At 44.1% G+C, this 20,978-nt stretch overlaps 1 protein-coding gene across 2 annotated transcripts in view; it reads right to left on the reverse strand.

The window, feature by feature from the left end:
• Positions 1-20,978, reverse strand: part of LOC119379499 (actin-binding LIM protein 3) — a 618,577-nt gene that overhangs the window by 157,060 nt on the left and 440,539 nt on the right. For both annotated transcript variants that reach the window (XM_037648800.2, XM_037648799.2), the window contains 2 exons: positions 20,547-20,688; positions 20,374-20,490 (listed from right to left, as the gene is read on the reverse strand). In XM_037648800.2, the coding sequence (XP_037504728.1) occupies positions 20,374-20,490; positions 20,547-20,688 (259 nt within the window). The remainder of the gene's footprint in view (positions 1-20,373; positions 20,491-20,546; positions 20,689-20,978) is intronic.

The following is a 20,978-nucleotide window of genomic DNA, read 5'->3' on the forward strand; positions in this document are numbered from 1 at the left end:
GTCGACTGGTAAAATAGCCAAAAAAATTTTGTGGCTGAAACGTTGCCGTCAGTTTTATGAAAATTGTCTGAATTTGCAGGTTTCCTTGCTTCTTTGCTAAGCCTATTTAAGCCGGAAAATTAATATACGGTTTTACTTGTCACGTCACGTAAAAGAACAATGACAATAGAATGGTTTAAAACACAATGTGCCATTGTACCCAGTTTCAAGGGTGAATGCGCATAATATATTCCCACCCAACTTTTATTTCTCGCCGGAATATTTAAAGGGCAGTGACGTGACCAGATAATTTTTCTGAACGAAAATACTTTACTAAAATCACTCTCACACAGTTACCTTCTAGCTCAATTTTTTTCACTAGAATCACTAGTGGTCGAATTTTGGGCTGGGACGTTTCACTTGGAACGACCCATATCTTAACTAACACGAATGCCTCCTTAGGGCCTTTGCGCCCAAAGGCAGCGAGGCAGGTGCTTTTTGTTGGTAGTACTACCGCAGCCGCAACCTCAGCTAGGAAGCCGCACTACGGGTTACCCAAGAAAATAACGTTAAAATTATTGATATGTTTTAAGAATCCAAAAACAGACTAATAATTAAAAAACGGTTCCCTGCCTATGAACACATCAGGATAAAGTGGTAACTGTTGTCGGTATATTAAAGGAAAGTGCTTGTTTCTTTGAGCATCTAGTTCCGTGCATTGCACTAGTACGTGAAGGACGGTGAGAGGCTCACCGCATCTCTCACACAAAAGTGGATCACCACCGGACAAAAGGTACAGGTGTGTACTGTGTGTGTATCCTATTCTAAGTCTGCAGAGTGTTATTTCTGTACGACATGTCTTAGATATCAGCGGCCAATTACCAAGATGCGGTTTTATAAGGTGTAGTTTATTTTATTTTTCCTTATCCCATAAGCACTGCAACTGGGCTCTGAGCATCTGTTTCAGGAAAGGCTTCAGATCTAGCGCAGAGACAGCCATGGGTGTATCGGCGGCGTTTTCGTGGGTGGATGCAGCTAGCTGGTCTGCCAACACGTTCCATTCAATCTCGCGGTGCCCTGGCACCTGGCATACATGCTGTTTGAGTGTGCATGTCCTGCATCACAGTGAGCAGAGAGAGATAACAATAGGATTTCTATGTTTTTTTAAGTTTTCAAAGCTTTTACCACACTTAGGGAATCCATGTATATAACTGTCTCTTGCAGTTCTAATTCCTTAATATGTTTAACGGCTGCAAGTATCGCATAAGCTTCTGCAGTGAAGATGCTTGTATTGGGATGTAGAACACCGGCATCCGAAAAAGATGGACCGGCTGCTGCGTAGGACACATCAGTGTGAGGCTTTGATGCATCTGTGAAGAATTCAGGGTAGGAGTACTTGTGCTGTAATTCAAGGAAGTGTATACGGATATGTGCAGTGGGTGCATGCTTCGTAACTTCCACGAAAGATACATCGCAATCTATAAGCTGCCACTCTCACGGCGGGAGATGTGCAGCAGGAGCCACCTAACAGTGTTCAAGAAGTGGCACACCCGTTTCCTCAGCTAGGCCCCTCACACGAAGTGAGTAGGGCTGTCTCATTGAGGGACGCTTGTCAAACGGCAGAACTGGACAAATCATTGATAGTAGAGTGTAAGGGGTGTTCATTGTTTGCTTTAACCTTGAGAAAACATGCAAAAGATGAGTATGTTCTCTGGCCACATGTTCGATTCCACATAGAGCCTTTCTACAGGGCTTGTCCTGAAAGCATCAGTAGATACCTAGGTGATGGGGTCCCGCATTTTCAAGGCACTTGATGAGGAAGACTGATAGACTGTGGCGCCATAGTCTAGACGTGAGTGGATGAGGCTTTTGAAGAGCTTCAATATGCATTTCTTGTCACAACCCCATGCAGTGCATGGCAACAAAAATGTTCATTGTTTTCATACACTTATTTTTCGAGTACTTTATATGTGGTGCAAAGGTTAGCTTTGCGTCCAAAATTACCCCCAAGAATTTTTGTTCCATTTTTACAGGTAGGCTTTGACCCTGCAGGTCAATGTCAGGATCAGGGTGCATACCTGTTTTTCGAAAACACGACGCAAGAGCTCTTTTGTGGATTTAGACTAAAGCCGTTCTCACCTGCCCACTTGGCCACATTGTTGAGACCAAGCTGAACTTGCCGCTCACAGATAGCAAGATTGCACGATTTAAATCCTATTTGTACATCATCGACATATGTACAATAAAACATACTGTGCGGGATGCACAGACACAGGGAATTCATTTGGACAATAAAAAGCGTGCAGCTGAGCACCCCTCGCTGCACCTTTGTATAAGATGCACCCCCTACTTTTTACGACTTTCGTGGGAAAAAATGGTACATATATAAGACGCACCTTTGTATAAGACTCATCTATTTTTAACTCTGTTAACATGATAAAAAACAATGACGCATGCAGAATGCATTCATTGCGAAATGCGTAGTCACGCAAGGCACTGAATATTTGTAGGCAGCCGTATAGAACTTGTATATAACGCTGTCTTCAGGAGCAGAAAACCACTATTTATTCCACTGGATTTGAAGCCACATCCTCCGATGCACTGTCAAAAGTTCTTCTGCCTTAGTTGGCAGCATCGCTGGGTTGCCATTGTTGGCCTCTTTTAACTTTTATGCGGCGTTGTAAGCACCTTGAAGCACATCGTTGGTGCTGCCTCTACTATGGTGGCTACCTTGCCTCTACGGCATTACAAGGCTTGATGGCAACAGGTAAACAATGAATGCGCTGCACAGTTACCCCCTACACACACGCATACAAAATGTAGATGGCAACTGGAAGCTGCGACTACTGCTGGACACATCTGTTATGCTATACGGATCAGCTTTCGTGAGGACACGTCTAACGTCACTCTTTCACACGTCTGCGCATGCTTGGAAGTTTTCTTGGTTTGCAGCCTTTGCTGTCAATAAGCAGTTGGTAGTATGGTGCTCATCTGTCTCTTTTTTCGGTCCTTCTTCATGTTTCAAGCATTGTGCCAGAAATAACAAGCACAGCAAACTTAGGCACCAACTCGCCCAAGAACAAGTTCTTCTAGAGTCACAACACATTCTTTTTCGAAGGCCGCTGGTAGCACTTGGCCAACATTCCACGGACGAAATGAAACTATGTAGTGCTAGGTTTGTGTGTATTGTTATGCAGAGAAGCGTAGCTTGCCTTCTATACAAAAATGTCACAGTTTCGCTGCAAGGTGAAGCAATGAATGCATGATAAAAAAAAACAGAATGTTGTATGAAGTTGGGCGAGCAGCCTTTAGGATCGGATCTTATGCAACTCAATAAAATACTGGCATAAGTGCATATGGCCAATGGCTGTCTGTCACTTGGACATAAAGTAAGCACAGCACTTGCTCAAGCTGTCTCTGTTGAGATGAAAGTTGGTGCCGAAGCAACACAGCTCCAACAATCCTTCATGCGCCTTTGCATGATGGGCGCATTTCATCTCGGCTTAAACCGCAGCCCCTGCATGCTTTCACTCACACACAGAACATACGCACGACACTGTCGATTTGGATTACATAAAACATGACTGCGATGCCCACGGCAAAAATGTGCCGTGAGTGTCCATATAACTCATGGACTATTCGGGAGTAGTATAGCTAAAAACAACCGCCACCATCAGACGTTCTCTACATGCGCGCAGAGAACACACACACCGCAACACACGTCATTATCAAGCATGTGAAGAAGCATGTATGCACAAAATGCAGGATCAAGTTATCAAAACCAGTAGAACAGTGCCAAGGCATATCGGCTCGTCTCAGTGCGTAATGAAACGCTCTTTATATGCGCAAATTTCTATTTTTTCACCATTTTGTCCTCACTTGATTGTGCGGTTTCAACTGTACTTCAAGTGAACAATGAGCAGTGGCTGTATGTTACGATGCAAATAAATGCACCACTTTCTAATGATGTCAGTGTCAACGTTAATAGATCTAGAAACACTGCTCTATAATCAATGAAACTGACAGTCTCTAACTTGATACGGGTGGCTGACGAGTGATTAACAAAGTGCCTTTCTACTTTCGAAACATGTTTGGTCACAAGCTGAGCATGAGTATCAATATAAGTTCAAGCTAAGGCATTGTGGCAATCTCGTTTCAGTACACTGTACTCCCTCAATAGCCCATGGCAAGGCAAGTGGGTTTGTCGATTGGCACAAAAAACCACGCTGTATGCAATGAGTCATGGCTGTCAGTCATGCCAGATTGTTTGTCGGCATCGAAAAACGAGACAACAAAAAACCGTAAAACAAGAAATGAAAATTACTAAAATGATAGAAGAAAAAAAAAATAATTCTAGCTCCCTTCATACAGAGCACACCTGATGCTGTACATCCTCTTTCTCGCAGTGCCCGCTTGGGTGGCACCACAGCGCAAAGCAAAAAGTGGACTGAAAATGTTGACTTCTGTAATGAGGAATATAGCAAATTCATATTTTGGTCGGCTGGTTAAGCTTGTTTACAAGTTTAGAAGGACTTATTAAGAAGTGGACATCCATCAAGTCATACTTTCTAAGTTAGGGCGAGGAAGCCGATGGACTTTCGGAGAGTGTCATCCTTCCAGAGCGCTACCTGCCCTTGTTCCTTGCAATGCTTCATTCTGCAACCCTCGCCCTCGAAGAGTCACCTTGAACTAACAGAACTTTACTCTCTAATGACTAAGCTCAGAAGGCAGCTGATTAATTGGAAGGATGATATCTTCTTTGGTGTCAAGGCTAATTAGGGACTTTAAATCCTTCCTGGCGGACAACTGCAATGTTAGACTTTGTGAGTGTCTATGACAGTGCCCTTGCATAACTTGAGAAGTGGCTTCACTTTGAGAACTCCCACTTAAACTCTTTTGTTACCATGGGAAAATTGGCGCTTTGTGTATGTTTGAGTAAGAAAATTTTTCTGCAACAACTACTGGCTTTACAGTGCCACATAGTATATCAAAGTGAAGGTAAGGAAATGTACCTTCAAATGCTACTCATTTTAATATGATACACAAAAGATTTGTCTGCTAAAAAAATCTGTAAACAATAAAATATAAAAAATTTCTAAGAAAGCTTATGAACAAGAAGTAACATCTACGGTAAAAAAGTTTTCAACAGAATGCCCATAGAGTGCAGTGCACTTATAACGATATCCAAGTGCCAAGGAAACCCATCATTATAACCGATAATTGTCATGAGCAAGCAGAGAAAAAAAAAAACAATTCTGATAATTCGTGAAAGACAATTCTGGCCGCCTTCACAGCCAGGTTCCCACTGTCCATGCCACTGAACCCAATCTCAGTCAGCTTGGTAGCGGAGTGGATAATTGTCGAGATGGTCGATTGTGACAGTCCGTACTTGACCACAAGGGCGGACACTTTCTGGCCGTCACTGTGATTCTTTAAAAGGATCTCCTTCACTTGCAGTGCCATTTCCTTGTGCTTTCTTCTGCGATGGCGTGCAACCTTGTAAAGAATGCGCTGCAGGCAGATCAGCTATGGAGTCCCAATGTCCCATCCGCGGCAAAATGTAAAACGGAGGCAGTTGTGGAGAAAGACATGCAAACGAGGTCAAAGCTGCAGCTCTGTGAGGGGGCTTCGGAAGGAAAGCTCCTCTGCTTGCTTCCTTGCAAGCGGTGCAGTCAACTCGTTTTCTGATGGGGTGGACAGGGTGCGAGGTGCATTGCGGCGAATGCCGTTTGCACAGTGGGCATGGAGAGCCATTTTCGGCGCGCGTTGTAGCTGAATTCAATTGCTATATCCGATATCGCGGCACTGGAGCATTGTAATAAGCCATAGAGCCGTATAGAGCCATAATAGGCCATATTTTACTATAGAAAGTATACTAAAGTAGACGGTGCTGTCGTTGTCTATCGTTATATCACATATATTGTTATAAACGGTATCGGTGTAAGTGGACTCGACTGTATATAAAACTGTTGCAAGACTACTTGGCTATTTTTATTTAAAGAAATATAACCATTGACCAAATACTCCTAGAGTTAAGAAATGCTACGTGACACATGGTGTATTGAATGAAGGAAAGGAGATGACTCATAAGGGCTCGTTTTTCTTTGTTAGACACAATATTAATGGGAACTAATAGACAATAATGCCAAGGAAAGTATAGGGGATGCTATTTGTAATAACTGGAATATAAATGTGAAGAAAGTAAAGTGGACGAAAAGATAACTTGCCGCCGGCAGGGGCCAAACCTGCGACCTTCAAATAACGCGTCCGATGCTGTACCACTGAGCTACGGTGGTGGTTATCTTCCCATCCACTTTATGGGGTATATGTCATTTAAACCTAGGAGTGTTAGTCAGCGCCGATCGCAGCCATTGGAACACTTTTTCTGCCCGTTGGCGCCACGCAGCACGTGATCTTTTTACGAGCTGGCAGCTGACCAATAATCCCTCGCATACTACCTAAAGGCATGAAGTCTGCCAGAACGAGACCCTTGCTATGAATGAAGGAAGGACGATGACTTTTAAGGGCTCGTTTTTATTTGTCAGACATAATATTAATGAAAACTAACAGACAATAATGACACGGAAGGTATAGGGGATGCATATAGGGGATGTTATATGCAGTGATGCTACTGAGGACTTCTGATTTGGAGCAATTTTTGGAGCAGCAAAATTTTCATTTTGGAGCACTTCTGAGCAGCATGAAGTTTTATCTTGGAGCACTTTGGAGCAGCTAATTTTGCATCTTGGAGCACTCTGGAGCAGCTAATTTAACATCCTGGAGTACACTGGGAAGCAAGTTGCATTTACATTCAACTATCTGAATAAGTATTAGGGATCTTATCAAGAGCTAGAAATACTTTGATTCATTGCAAATCTCATGGAGAAAATCATCTCAGGAGCACTCCATATTTCACTCGATAATGCAAAAATAAGGGCGTCCTGCACTTGAGTGTTCTCGAATAATCTCTTCAGTGATAAACAAAATACTGGATATTGAAAACTGTACTTTAAGAAATAACACTATAAATACATATACGTGCTTATTAGCAGAAGTGGTAGACATACACCGCGACATACAACAGTGCATCAATGCTAAAGATTCACACTGCCACCCCCTTAAGACGACTCAAAGGCGAAAGCCAGGTTCTTTTTCTCCTCGACCGATTGTATTGCTGGGTGCAACATGACATCACTTAGCTGCGCTCAGAAAGCATTCTACCGACTCTCCTTTCACTCTCTCTGAGGTCTCTCTGTGCTGTAGCAAGAGCATTCTCGCAGTGCTTCCAGAGTATCGCTTGTGCATGCGCCGTGTTGCCTGGAAGACAGAGATCCGCTTCAAGCCGAGCATTCGCGAAAGTGTCCGAAAGTGCATTCACCGGGGGACTACATGATATCGCAAACTTCTTTTTCCTTTTACAGCGAAGTTGTATACTGCTAGGACATTCCCCAGTGCCCTCTAGACAGCAGCACAAAAAATAATGTGCACTGAACGTGAACAACCTGGCCTCACATAGCTAACTGGCCTCCGCCACGTCAGATCTGGGCAATGCACTACACAGCTTCGCTGGTGGTCCACCTTATAGGCTGGAAGGGCTCCTCATTTTTCAACAGTGAGGCTATCTAAGCTCTCGGAACTCGAGCTCTGTAATGCCAAACTCCTCAGGTGGGTATGCACCACAGGAATTGGGCAAGCCCCACTACCAAGTACAGCAGGAGCGAGTGTTAAACGAAAACTCTACTCGGCGAAGTGGCACATGTGAAACAAGTGAAAGAGAGAGAAATGAAGGGAATAAAGATAAAAAGTCCGAAAAAGACATTGAAAGAGATAGAAAAAAACCAGACATGAAAAGAGATTGAAAAAAACAGAGAGCAAGACTGAAATAGAGAAGCAGACAGAGAATGAGATGGAAAGAGGAGAGAAAAGGGGAAGAGTGCGAAAGAGAGAGAAAGACGCAGAAGAAGATACAACAGTACGAGAGAGAAGAAACAGCTCCACTAGTGCGAAGGTGCCATAATTCTTTTCTTTTTATTGCGCAATTATATGGACTGTCTTGACGGCCTTTTGGCATCACTGCTGCCCTCATTTCCATTTCAAGTCCAAGCAGCTGAGCATTGCTTTAATTACGTGCCGTGCGACTTCTGGAACAAGCTATCAGAAGCGTTTCTGGAACAGACGGCGTGCGCCGATCAATCGCCAAAACACTTTCTCGCTACCGAATGGCCTAGGCGTCATGAGCCTCTACGGAGGATCCATTTTGCCGTCGAGCCAACTTGCACAACAGAAGCTGCGTCGGCACCGATCATGGCGTTAGGATCGGTGATGACGCACAAGCGAGAGCTGTTTATTCAGCGGAATAATTCTTGGTCCGTGGTTGTGACTTTCGCGGCTCCATGATCAAGCTGCACATGTTTTGACGTGCCGATGGTGCGATTGCCGGCGACTGACACCGCCAAACCCGAGACTCTGGCGCAGTTTGGCGCAATTTACAGTGATTTTATCAGGTAGGCACAGTAAATTCAATTTGGCGCACTTTGGCGCAGTTGGCGCTGGAGTGGAATCACTGTATACAGGGGATGTGTATTGAAGTGGTTGGTCCTGCTTAAATATTTCTTTTTTGAAGAAAAATAATAGTTGACAGCATTACTTCATTTACCTAAATGACATCCACATTTAAAAGGTAGACTTAGGAAAATAAGCAGTATTTACTAAAAAAAGTCACAGTTTTGCCGCAAGGGCGAAGCAATTGGAATATCGCATGAAGAACAACAAGCAGCTCGATACTTGCAGCGCGCCGCTGAAGCACAAAGAGTGGCGCCCGAAAAGAATACACAGGTATACACAGGACAAGCATGGACTAACAACTGTCACAGTTGTTATGTCTTTTTGCTTGAGCAACACACTGCAAAAGTCGACAATGGAGACGCTCTTAGATATTTCTTTTTCTTTTAAACTGCAGCATGTGGAGTGACCCCTCTGCGTCTCTTGCCACATGGGGGCGCCTTACGCAAGGTGTGCCCGGTGTTCTTTTTTTTTTTTTTTTCATTCTACATCACAACTGGGTACAGAACAGGGCCACTTTGCTGTGTGCGCCTCAAGGGCAGTTTTCAAACTGAAAGAAAATGTAGGAGCGTTGCGAGATAGAAAACACGTTCAAGCTCCGCCGAGATCTGCGTACCACCAGCACTAAATGGTGTATATAAATAGCTCGCCACTATTTCAACACCGCATGCATGGCGCGTGGTTGAGTTGTCTAACGCAGCGCGTTGGGGAGCGAGGGGTCGCTGGTTGGAATCCCCGGTCGGGTGCTTCTAAATTTTTTTCTTCTGCTTTATTTTTCTTTGTGCCTTTTTATATATATACATACATATACATATCCGGGATATGAAGGCGATGGCGACGGCAAAAATCCGCCGAGAGTTCCGATATAATTGCTATTGCAATAATACACAACAAAAATTAATACACACGAATAAGTAACTAACTCATCCAGATGAAAGTCTAAGCTTGACGTCCGAGTTATCACTGCTTGAAGAGTCCAAGAGACTAAGCAATGTAGAGATCATATGGAACTATATTACTCTGCTTTCTTTCAAGTATACGTGGTTTTGGATGACTACAGAATCGTGCCACTCAAATGTGCTTCAACCTTTGAGCTTGCGCACTCGTTAAAAGTCCTCGCCATGCGATGGAAATGTGAACCGTGAAGAAACAGCCACTGCAGTTTGCGTACTATTGCCGAGATGGTGCTACAAGTTGAGGAGTGCGGCAGCTTTTTTGAACTATGCTTTCAACAACATCATTCACCGGTGACCGATCTGCAGCAGCATAGTCAGGAAAGAGTTAAACGGCTTGCCGAAGTGAATCTGTGCAAAGGGGCACCCAGTGTAAGTGAATGTGGGGGACCCATGTCTTTGTCAGGTGATGAACTGTACACAGAGCTTCCTATTTTGAGGAATGCACTACCTGGACGTGTGAGATAGGACAAGAGCTCAAGCTTGATTTGGCTCAAATTCTTGAAGAGGTTCAGTGCCGCCCTTTGCAAAACATAATGGAGCATGTTTACTCTATTCTCTGCAGCAATACGTTTGTAGAAAGCGTCTTTAGCCTGACGGGGAATTTGTGGGCGCGTGGCAGATATCAGCTAAGCATCTTAATGGTTCAAGCGGAGCTCTGTGTGTGGTGTCATTTGGTGCACAGCTGCTGCTAAAGATAGCGAGAGAAAACAAGCCGCTCAGTCGAATTCTAAATACACTTCTGCAAATAGTACAACGTAGAACAAGATGAGCATATAGAATTTTACCCTTTGCAGTGATGTGATCGACCGAAACCATTTTGGCGCAGCTTCTGGAGAAACTAAAGCCTCACTTTGGAGCAGCTGCCTGTCACACATTTGAGAACATAACTTTTTAAGTCGCTAAGCGGAAGTAGTTTTACTATGCTTAACTCTTTCGTTACCGTGAGAAAATGGTTATTTTTCATATGTCTCGGGAAGAAAGTTTTGGCCAGTTCGAAAAGTACTCCAGCATGCATTGCAGCATGCCAAATTATGCATAATGAAATGGTCTTCCCAAAAAATATAAGTTATAAAGCAACAAAAGTCTTCTGGAATGCATAAAAATTTGAAAGTGTGTAACTTTTTATTGCCAGCAGATAAACAGAGCAATAAAGAACACTATATATTCAAAAACACTCAGAATAAAGAAACTTCAGAATATACATTTTGAAGGTAAAGGACCCAGCAATAGTATAAAAAATAATACACAATGTTTGTATTAAAATATACAAAAAAATTTGAACCGAGGTATTGCTTCACTACTTGTGCAATGCGGTGAAGCATTTCCTGGTTTTCGTGAGACACAGGTGCACTTGTGCACTTTTCACATAATTTCTTTTTGTTTTTTTACGAGAATAGCCGGATGGATGCCAGTTATACAAACAACACCTATATAAATCAGATGTGCAATGAACTTCACCGCTTCATCTGGCGTCACCCCTTTCCATGAGCCACCTCTCTCTGCATAGGTTGGCGTTCCAAAATATGCATCTAAGCATATTTATTCATATTTTTGCAGATAGTATTGAAAAAAAAAAAAAAAAGAACGAAATCACAAGCAGTCCTAAAACTTCTCGCGCTGCTCTGTAGTGCGGGGCCGAGATCTGCTCCGGCGGCTTTCGTGTCGTGAGGAGAAGCTTTGCAGCCGGCGCCTGCACATCGCGCCCCAGCGACGTGCGGACCTCGCACGTAACCAAAGTAGCTCTAAGATTGTGCAGAAAGGTCAGCGCGGCGGAGGAGACCACTGGAGGCCGTAAACGAAACCAACCCCTGAACGGCTGCGGATGTCCGAGGCTGACTCAAAATATCATCACCATCAGAGCTTGAAGCTGAGCTGCTATCGCCTTTGGACTCAAAGCTCGTCGTCACTAAATTCAGGTGTGGTTGCTCGATAATTTCAAGCGGCACGCATTTATCGCGGCGCAGGTGCGCACCCATGCGTACGTGACCCCGCCACCACAGGAGCGACTAGTGACATGAGATGCGGCCTTGCGTCTGATATCACAATAGAAGCGAAACCGAAGCTGCTGGAAACTGGCTGAAAAGGCCATGTCCACACGTAATACATGCGGCGGACCTTTGGAAATAATTTTTGATAGAATAAATTTTCCTCGACTCCAAACAACAGCTCTCCAGTGAATAGCTGGCATAAATTTCAGGAAATTATTACCGCTCAACATTGTCAGATTGCGAAGCTGACACCATAACTTAATATTTGAGTTGCAAAAGTTCTTTTGATTACAGAACTTTGATGTTACTGGAGCACAACCCTGAGCAGCATGCATTTCTCTCAAGTTCGTCAGCCAAGCGCATTTTAACGAAAGAGTTAAAGGGGTACTGACAAAAAAATTTTGGCCCCGCGTTTTTTTATTGCAATGTGTTGCTGGGGGCCTGTTAGTCATAACACGGTGCATCGCTTGCCGCGGCACGCCACAGATAATTAAATACAGGCTCCTCATTACCGACCAGTGTCCGTTTCGGTTTCAAAAACGACAACCCCCCGGGTGCAACTATCACCACCTACATAAGAATGGAAGCTTGAGCGAGTTGGTATGCGTTCATCTTTGTGGAACAGCGCTCACGAGACGACGACGAAGAAAGAAGGCACAGGACAGGCGCTGACTCGCAACTAAAGTTTATTAGGAAAGACACGCATATATATAGGTGATGTGCAACAACAAAACAACAACTAAAAAACACCAAAAGCGAAAAAGACCCAAACAAGTCTCAGGCAAGTAAAAGCAAACAAAGCAGGTATCATACTCTGCAGGTGCTGCAAAGGTATGAAAATTCTGAGTCACTCAGCGAAATCGATGGCATGCTAACACACATATCTCCTTTTCTTCTAATGTGGAACGCCTCGATCACTTCCCTTGCTACCTGTTCTTTATGATGCGATAAAATCATTGTGTCACAGAAGAAAGGTGCGCAGCCGCATTCGTGGCAATGAGCGGCGAGAGAAAATGGCTTTGTTTCTGTCAATGATCGTTCGTGTTCACGAAGACGAACGTTAACGCAACTTCCGCTTTGGCCAATGTAAGTTTTTCCGCATGATAACGGTATTTGGTACACTATGGCCTCCTTGCAGTCTGTATAGTGGTAGGTGTGGTTAATTGCACAGTTGCCAGGAACACTTTCCCTGTCGTTCCTCTGCCTGTCAATGCTTTGCTGTACCTTTGCGCAAATGGACACCAGCTTATGAGGAGATGAGAAAACTACGTCAACGCCATATCTTTTGGCCACGTTTTTCAAACCGTGTGCCACTCGGTGAGTGTACGGTATCACCGTGTACTTTCTTGCTCTGGCGGTCCGCTCATCATTCCCAGGCTGCGTTCCATTTGTTTTTAGGTGTTTGCGCATCTTCTCGCACGCTTGCGCAATTACGTGTTCCGGAAAACCCGCTTGCCTAAGTCTAACTACCTGTTCATCAAAGCTTAGTTGCAATCTATGCTGGCAGGACTTCTGCAATGCAGCACGAACACAAGAAAAGGCTAAACCGTGCTTTATTATTTTTGAATGATTTGAAGTGAAGTTAAGAAGTGGCTTCAGTGAGCGAGGATGGTAGCGCCAACAAACATGAGTGGGTAAAAATTCTAACTGCAGGTCTAGGAACTGGAGGGCTCCGTCCTTCATCATCTCAACCGTGAAGTCTCTACATCCAAAAGAAAGGAATTTGTATTGGTTCTAGAGTGGCGCCCATTCTGTGTGAAATATTTCTGAGCTTTGTGGACAGGAAGCTGGCACAAAGTTTAGATGGAATGGCACAACATATTTTCCGCTATGTCGATGATTATTTAGTGCTGTTCGAAGCTGGTGATTATTGTCGATATTCAGTCAATATCTTGAAGGTGTTCCGCGAGAACGGCAGTGGCTTGAACTTCACGGTTGAGATGATGAAGGACGGAGCCCTCCAGTTCCTAGACCTGCAGTTAGAATTTTTACCCACTCATGTTTGTTGGCGCTACCATCCTCGCTCACTGAAGCCACTTCTTAACTTCACTTCAAATCATTCAAAAATAATAAAGCACGGTTTAGCCTTTTCTTGTGTTCGTGCTGCATTGCAGAAGTCCTGCCAGCATAGATTGCAACTAAGCTTTGATGAACAGGTAGTTAGACTTAGGCAAGCGGGTTTTCCGGAACACGTAATTGCGCAAGCGTGCGAGAAGATGCGCAAACACCTAAAAACAAATGGAACGCAGCCGGGGAATGATGAGCGGACCGCCAGAGCAAGAAAGTACACGGTGATACCGTACACTCACCGAGTGGCACACAGTTTGAAAAACGTGGCCAAAAGATATGGCGTTGACGTAGTTTTCTCATCTCCTCATAAGCTGGTGTCCATTTGCGCAAAGGTACAGCAAAGCATTGACAGGCAGAGGAACGACAGGGAAAGTGTTCCTGGCAACTGTGCAATTAACCACACCTACCACTATACAGACTGCAAGGAGGCCATAGTGTACCAAATACCGTTATCATGCGGAAAAACTTACATTGGCCAAAGCGGAAGATGCGTTAACGTTCGTCTTCGTGAACACGAACGATCATTGACAGAATCAAAGCCATTTTCTCTCGCCGCTCATTGCCACGAATGCGGCTGCGCACCCTTCTTCTGTGACACAATGATTTTATCGCATCATAAAGAACAGGTAGCAAGGGAAGTGATCGAGGCGTTCCACATTAGAAGAAAAGGAGATATGTGTGTTAGCATGCCATCGATTTCGCTGAGTGACGCAGTATTTTCGTACCTTTGCAGCACCTGCAGACTATGATACCTGTTTTTTTTTTTGCTTTTACTTGCTTGAGACTTGTTTGGGCCTTATTCGCTTTTGGTGTTTTTTTGTTGTTTTGTTGTTGCACATCACCTATGCGTGTCTTTCCTAATAAACTTTAGTTGCGAGTCAGCGCCTGTCCTGTGCCTTCTTTCTTCGTCGTCGTCTCGTGAGCGCTGTTCCACAAAGATATCACCACCTAGCGAGTGCAGAGCTCGATCACGTCAGCACACAGAACTGTGACGCACTTCCGCGTGGTAAACGAGCAGCCACCGAGAAGTAGGCTGCTGAAGCGAATGCGGCAAAAGAAATGGCGGCTATGACGTCACCATAACTTGTTGCAGCGTGGTCACATGAGGGAAGTAGGGGGGTCACCGAGGGTCACCCTTGAGGGTGTCAGTAGCACGAGAGTGTCGATCGCTCACGCAAACTTCAAAATTCATTTAAAGTACCTTCCAAGCTATATTAGCTGTTGATATTTCGCAGATGATATACGCACGTTCACGGGAATCGATCCTGCAGGCTATCTCGGCAGCGAAATTTTATGTCATTACCCTTTTAATAAAGTAAATATATGCAAACATACATGTAGCACATTTATATCCCAAAAGGTGAAATTAACTCACTGCCCGTTGCTTTCCTGCGAAGTTACTTCCTGCATAGCTTTCCTGCGTAGTTATTGGCCTTGAGAGATTTTTTCAACTTCACACTGCTTGCCCGTCTGCTCCAATGACCACTAAAAATTACAACGATAACGTAGGTATGTATTTTGAACGCCTGTCATTTCTTTTCCCTCCGAAAGACCAAGAAAATTACGTCTTGGTGCATGCTCAGTGCAAATTACTAGAGCTGTGCGAATAGCAAAATTTTGGGTGCGAAGCGAATTCGAATATTGAAGTGTGAGTGCGAATCGAATCGAATATTTCTAGAATATTTCTCGAATACTTCGAAGCGAAATTGCAGCAAAAAAGTTGGAGAGGATTCCTAAGCATATTCTTATGAGATAGCAACATGAAAGTGTTTCTTCTTGCTAGGTTGAAAATGCTGGTAGGTTGGTGTTTCATAGTTGTCTTATCAAGAATGAGGCAATGTAGAGGCCGAATTGTATTTATGTACATGATTTGGTGCAACCAAACTGTTGCCGACAACACTTTACACGTGATGGGCAAAGGTGCCATTTCCTCAGCCTCTCCTCCTCTTTCAACTTCTGTGGAAGCCCAACTGGTGTGGCGGTCAAGGGTGCGCTCCCTTCAAGTCCGGAGTTCCAAATCTGCCTCGTACACATTGACATATAAGAACATCTGAAATTTTGGATGCTAAAAAGCTTCGGCGTCCGATTTTTCGGACTTCCTGCCCAAATTTCAGGTCCAAAACAGCATTAATAGAGCCCCCAACTCTGCCACATCTTTCATCTCCATGTTGGAACCAGCATTTTCTAGAGTTAATATATTTGCGACCGTAGCAGAGCTTGAAAGGCAGCTTTGTCGCAATACGGGGGTGTGATGAGGTGACGCATATTGAAAAATCTAGGGACTACTTACAACTGGACGTTGACTGTCTCTTGGCCAAGTTCGACCGTAATGGGGGCTTGAAAGGCAGCTTTGCCGCAATATGAGAGTGTAATGAGGTGAAGCATGTTGAAAATCTGAAGGGGTCACTTTCAATCGGACGTTGAATGTATTTTTTTGGGAAGTTCGAATAGTTCGAACAGTAAAATTCCGGTGCGAATCAAATCGAATAGCAAACACTATTTGAAAAATATTCGAAATTTCGAATATTCGCACACCCCTACAAATTACTCAATCTAATAATATTCTCTGCTTAGTGCGTAGCTATTGACCTTGAGAGATTTTTTTCAATGACAATTCTTGCCCATCTGCTCCAATGACTAAAAATTATGATAACTAGGTATGCATTTTGAACGCCTGTCATTTTTTTCTTCTCTCCGAAAGACTAGGAAAATTACGTCTTGGTGCATGCTCAGTGCAAATTAGTCAATCGAATAATATTCCCTGCTAAGTGCATAGTTATTGGCTTTGAGAGATTTTTTTTCAACTACACAATTCTTGCCCGTCTGCTCCAATGACTACTAAAAATTACAACGATAATGTAGGTATGTTTTTTGACCGCCTGTCATTTTTTTTTTCCAGGGGTGAGACGGCTGAAATTGATTTAGTTTTCGGAGCAGCAATATTTTGGTTTTGTAGCAGAAGAACCCTGATTTGGAGCAGTTAGCGGAATTTTTTATATCATCTCAGGAGCTTGAAAAACAGATTTGTAGCAACTGGGGGGGGGCAAGTACATATGTGAATTGGCCTAGGATAGACGTAACAATGAACCAGCCTTTGGAGAAAGTATCCCCAGGTATGAACTATACTACCTCTTTAAATACTATGCGACCTATCTAGCCAGAGCAAGAAACGCATGAAATAATCAAAAAAAGGTTCTGCAAACTAGGTTCACTTCATAAAAAATTGAAAAAAAAAACAACAACAAAAAGAATGTGATTGCACAAGAATTGCGGTTATATAGCAGTACGCCTTTTTAAGATCAGTGATATAGTTTAGCAGATTACTGCTTTGGCTTTTATTGCATTAGCAATTATATGAACATTCTGAACACGTTTTTGCCGTCGGCATCGCAGTCATGTTCCGTATAAAGTCCAAATGGATAACATCCCCTGCGCATCATATGTTTATTTTGGGTGAAAGCTCGCGAGTGAGGGCGATGAACGCGGCTGAGGCAGAGATGAGAAGAGCCGACCAATCCCCGTTGCACCGAGGGCGCATGCAATAACATAACACTGCATGCCAGGCCTGCTGTTGATTGCTACTCATGCAGACAGGAAACGCACCGCCCGTCTTGAAGGAGCACGAAGGAATATGAGAGAGGGGGGGGGGGGCGCTCGAGCAGCAACTGTGGACTGACTTTAAAGGCGCGATCGCGATCGCTAGCGTGTGCGCTATCTCGGCTGGCATCACAGACGGCTCGTATACCCTTCTAAGTGCTGTGATATCAACGCTTCTCTCCTCTGAGCAGCCGTGCAGTTACGTGAGATCAGATCCATAAGTGTGAGTTTAGCTGCCAGCCTTACTTCGTATAATATTACAATTTCATGCTATCGCATTCATTGCTTCAGTTGCAGTGAAAGTGATTTTTTTGTAGATCTGCTTAATTAGCTTTTCAAGCTTCTCCAGAGCTTCCTGTAGATCAGTGTTTGTAAGGAGAACATCACAATAAGCGCCTTCAGCTCGGCCGCGTGTTTGGCGTAGCGTCAAACCTACTGCACGCTTTGAACAGGCAAGAACAAAGGCGCGCTACCGCCATTCACTGGCCCTCGTGCGCGACCGCCTCCGAGAGCGCCCAGATACCTCGCCGCATTGACTATGATTAAAGATATCTCTCACTGACTATCGCGTACGGTACTGTGAGCATAGCATGTAAGCGTACTGCACGTTTTTATTGGGGAATGACACAAAGGCACTTCGCATCAGTCCGCTGCTGGCATCGGCGTGAAAAACCGCCACAGCATCGCGGAGATGCGCCGCATGCAGGAAGCTAGTTGTCGCCGCGTTGATGCAACAAGGGTGATGCCTCTCCCATGCACGGTATGGGTTGTAACGGTACAAACACTCCCACAGCAAACGTGCGCGTAGGTGACCACACGCAGCAGCGTCGACGGGAAAACTATTGCGACCAGAGGAACGCACAGAGAAGAACCTGAGAGCCATTCCCGCTACGCATGCAACTTGACAGCGCCACAAGACACAGACTAGCGAGAAGCAGCAGCACGCTCGGGGCACGGCAGAACATTTTTGGGGACACACGCATAGGTTAGGGCGGCATCATGGGAGCCCTCATTAGAAAGGTGCATAGAAACACGGTAGGGCGCGAGAACGCGTTTCGCGAGTGTCTCATTTTCTTGGTATCCCAGGCGCTGCTATAGGCGCAACTTAGATAATGATGTTATCAACTCAGTCTTTTTTCCCAACGAAGCTGACGTGGGCATCAAAATTCTGGCTTTCGAGGCCGTTTTGGAGCAGTTCAGTGCAATTTTTGCGATTTGCATGCTTTTGGAGCAGCTAGGCGCAGCAAAACGGAATTGTATCAAAAATGCGCAATATGCACAGTTGTCTCACCCCCCTTTTCTCTCCGAAAGACCAGGAGTCTTGGTGTATGCTCCGTGCAAATTACTTAATCTAATAATATTTTCCGCTGAGTGAGTAGTTATTGGCCTTGAGAGATTTTTTACAACTACACAATTCTTGCCCGTCTGCTCCAATGACCACTAAAAATTACAACGATAACATAGGTATGTATTTTGACCGCCTGTAATATATTTTTTCTCTCCGAAAGACCAGGAAAATTACGTCTTGGAGTATGCTCCGTGCAAATTACTCAATCTAATAATATTCTCTGCTGAGTGCGTAGTTATTGGCCTTGAGAGATTTTTTCCAACTACACAATTCTTGCCCGTCTGCTCCAATGACCACTAAAAATTACAACGATAACGTAGGTATGTATTTTGACCGCATGTCATTTTTTTTCTCTCTGAAAGACCAGGAAAATTACGTCTTGGAGTATGCTCCGTGCAAATTACTCAATTGAATAATATTCTCTGCTGAGTGCGAAGTTATTGGCCTTGAGAGATTTTTTCCAACTACACTATAATCTCATTATAACAAAGTCACATATGATACGAAAATATCTTTGTTATATCCGAAAATTCATTATAAACATGCATCCACAACACGGTATCTATGATAGGCCCATTTTTCATTTACTTCATTATAACGAATAATTCGTTATATCCACGTTCCTTATATCGAGGTCTGAGTGTACACAATTCTTGCCTGTCTGCTCCAATGAGCACTAAAAATTGCAACGATAACGTAGGTATATATTTTCACTGCCTGTCACTTTTTTTCTCTCTGAAAGACCAGGAAAATTACGTATTGGTGCGTGCTCAGTGAAAATTACAGAATTTTTGCCAAAATGTAGCAGGATGTAACGGCTTTCACCTATTAGCGCAGTTTGGCACAATTGGCACGGCAATCACCACTGCCTTCGTTTTTCAGTGACATTTCAGCTCAAAAATATTTGATCACTCGCAGTGCAATAAAAGTTACATAAAAACAAGATAAACTCTTCTTCTTCTCGAATAAAGCCAAATATTTCAAGGTGATGAAAAAAAGATGTAGGCCTAGAGGAAAGCCCCATTGTTCTGTGTGCATTTACCGCCATTCACAGCAGTTGTCACATGGAGATGCTTTTATGAAATGCTCAAGTAATGTCAACATTTCAAAGATTTTCAAGGCAAGGAGTTGGCTCGCATTCACAGCAGTTGTCACATGGAGATGCTTTTATGAAACGCTCAAGTAATGTCAACATTTCAAACAGATTTTTAAGGCCAGGAGTTGGCTTGCATTCACAGCAGTTGTCACATGGAGATGCTTTTATGAAACGCTCAAGTAATGTCAACATTTCAAACAGATTTTTAAGGCAAGGAGTTGGCTTGCATTCACAGCAGTTGTCACATGGAGATGCTTTTATGAAACGCTCAAGTAATGTCAACATTTCAGAGAGATTTTTAAGGCAAGGAGTTGGCTTGCGTAATCACACTTTGCGAATATGTTTTGTCCACAAATGTGGATACTGGGATACAAAGTGTTAACATTTGTTTGTGTATATGATGTCAGTGGTCTGGGGGTTTCAGGCGCAAAGAAAAGCTTTTTATGGATCAAGTATGCTCAATTACTTTTGAGTGCAGCACATTCAGAGCAATACCAAAATGTCAGCCACTCCTAGTACAAACATTATTACAGTGACAGCTGTTACGAGCTCACGACAACTGATTTTGGTGGCGCAGCTGTACGTCGCCGCCGGTGTCTGTTGCAGCTGTCGTGCAGAACGAGCAAAACTCAGCTTCGAGCAGGATTTGAAGCCAGGCCCTCTGTGTGGCAGTCGACTATTCTACCACAGAGCCATGCCGGTGCTTAAAACTGCTTAGCACAAAGACCCTATACCTATGTTGTCAACAACCTGAAAAGAGAGTAGCCCACAGCTCACCATTGTACGTCGTAGGAGTGGTGCCAACGGAGCGCCCCATGGATGACCGGTAGCTGGATCCACGGTCGAACTCATCCTCCTCCCATGGCCGAGGTCGGTCAATGTCCCGTGATGGAGCTGCCAGAGAAGAGACGAGTGAGACACAACAAGTGCTGCATGCAGAAACAACTCACAGGCGTTGACAGGGTTGTCATAGCGCAGCCGATACATGGGCTCCTTATTGGCTGAGGGCGTTCTGGAAGCATTGCGTGGGTCCACGTGGGTCATCTTCCAGGCCCTGTATTTTTCACGCTCCTTCACTGTTTTGAGAAACACCTGCAAAGCAAGTTGTCATGCTTACTTGTCAACAATTTACATTGCGTCATCTTTACTTTGTGTTCACCACTGTCAATTGAAAGGCTTCCGATACTATTCACTGGCAGCATGCATGGTACTTGCAAGGATGGCACAGCTTAGACAGCTTTTGGAGCACTTTATCAAGGCGAAAGCCTTAGATGCCTCATCAAACACGAAAACTGACTGTTGGCGTCCGCACGAGTGATGGAAAAAATCCTCATCACATGATGACAGCACCATATGATGTCATCATGATGTCACAGATCGCC

This window comes from Rhipicephalus sanguineus, chromosome 1, assembly GCF_013339695.2.
Source record: "Rhipicephalus sanguineus isolate Rsan-2018 chromosome 1, BIME_Rsan_1.4, whole genome shotgun sequence".
NCBI classification, from domain to species: domain Eukaryota; kingdom Metazoa; phylum Arthropoda; class Arachnida; order Ixodida; family Ixodidae; genus Rhipicephalus; species Rhipicephalus sanguineus.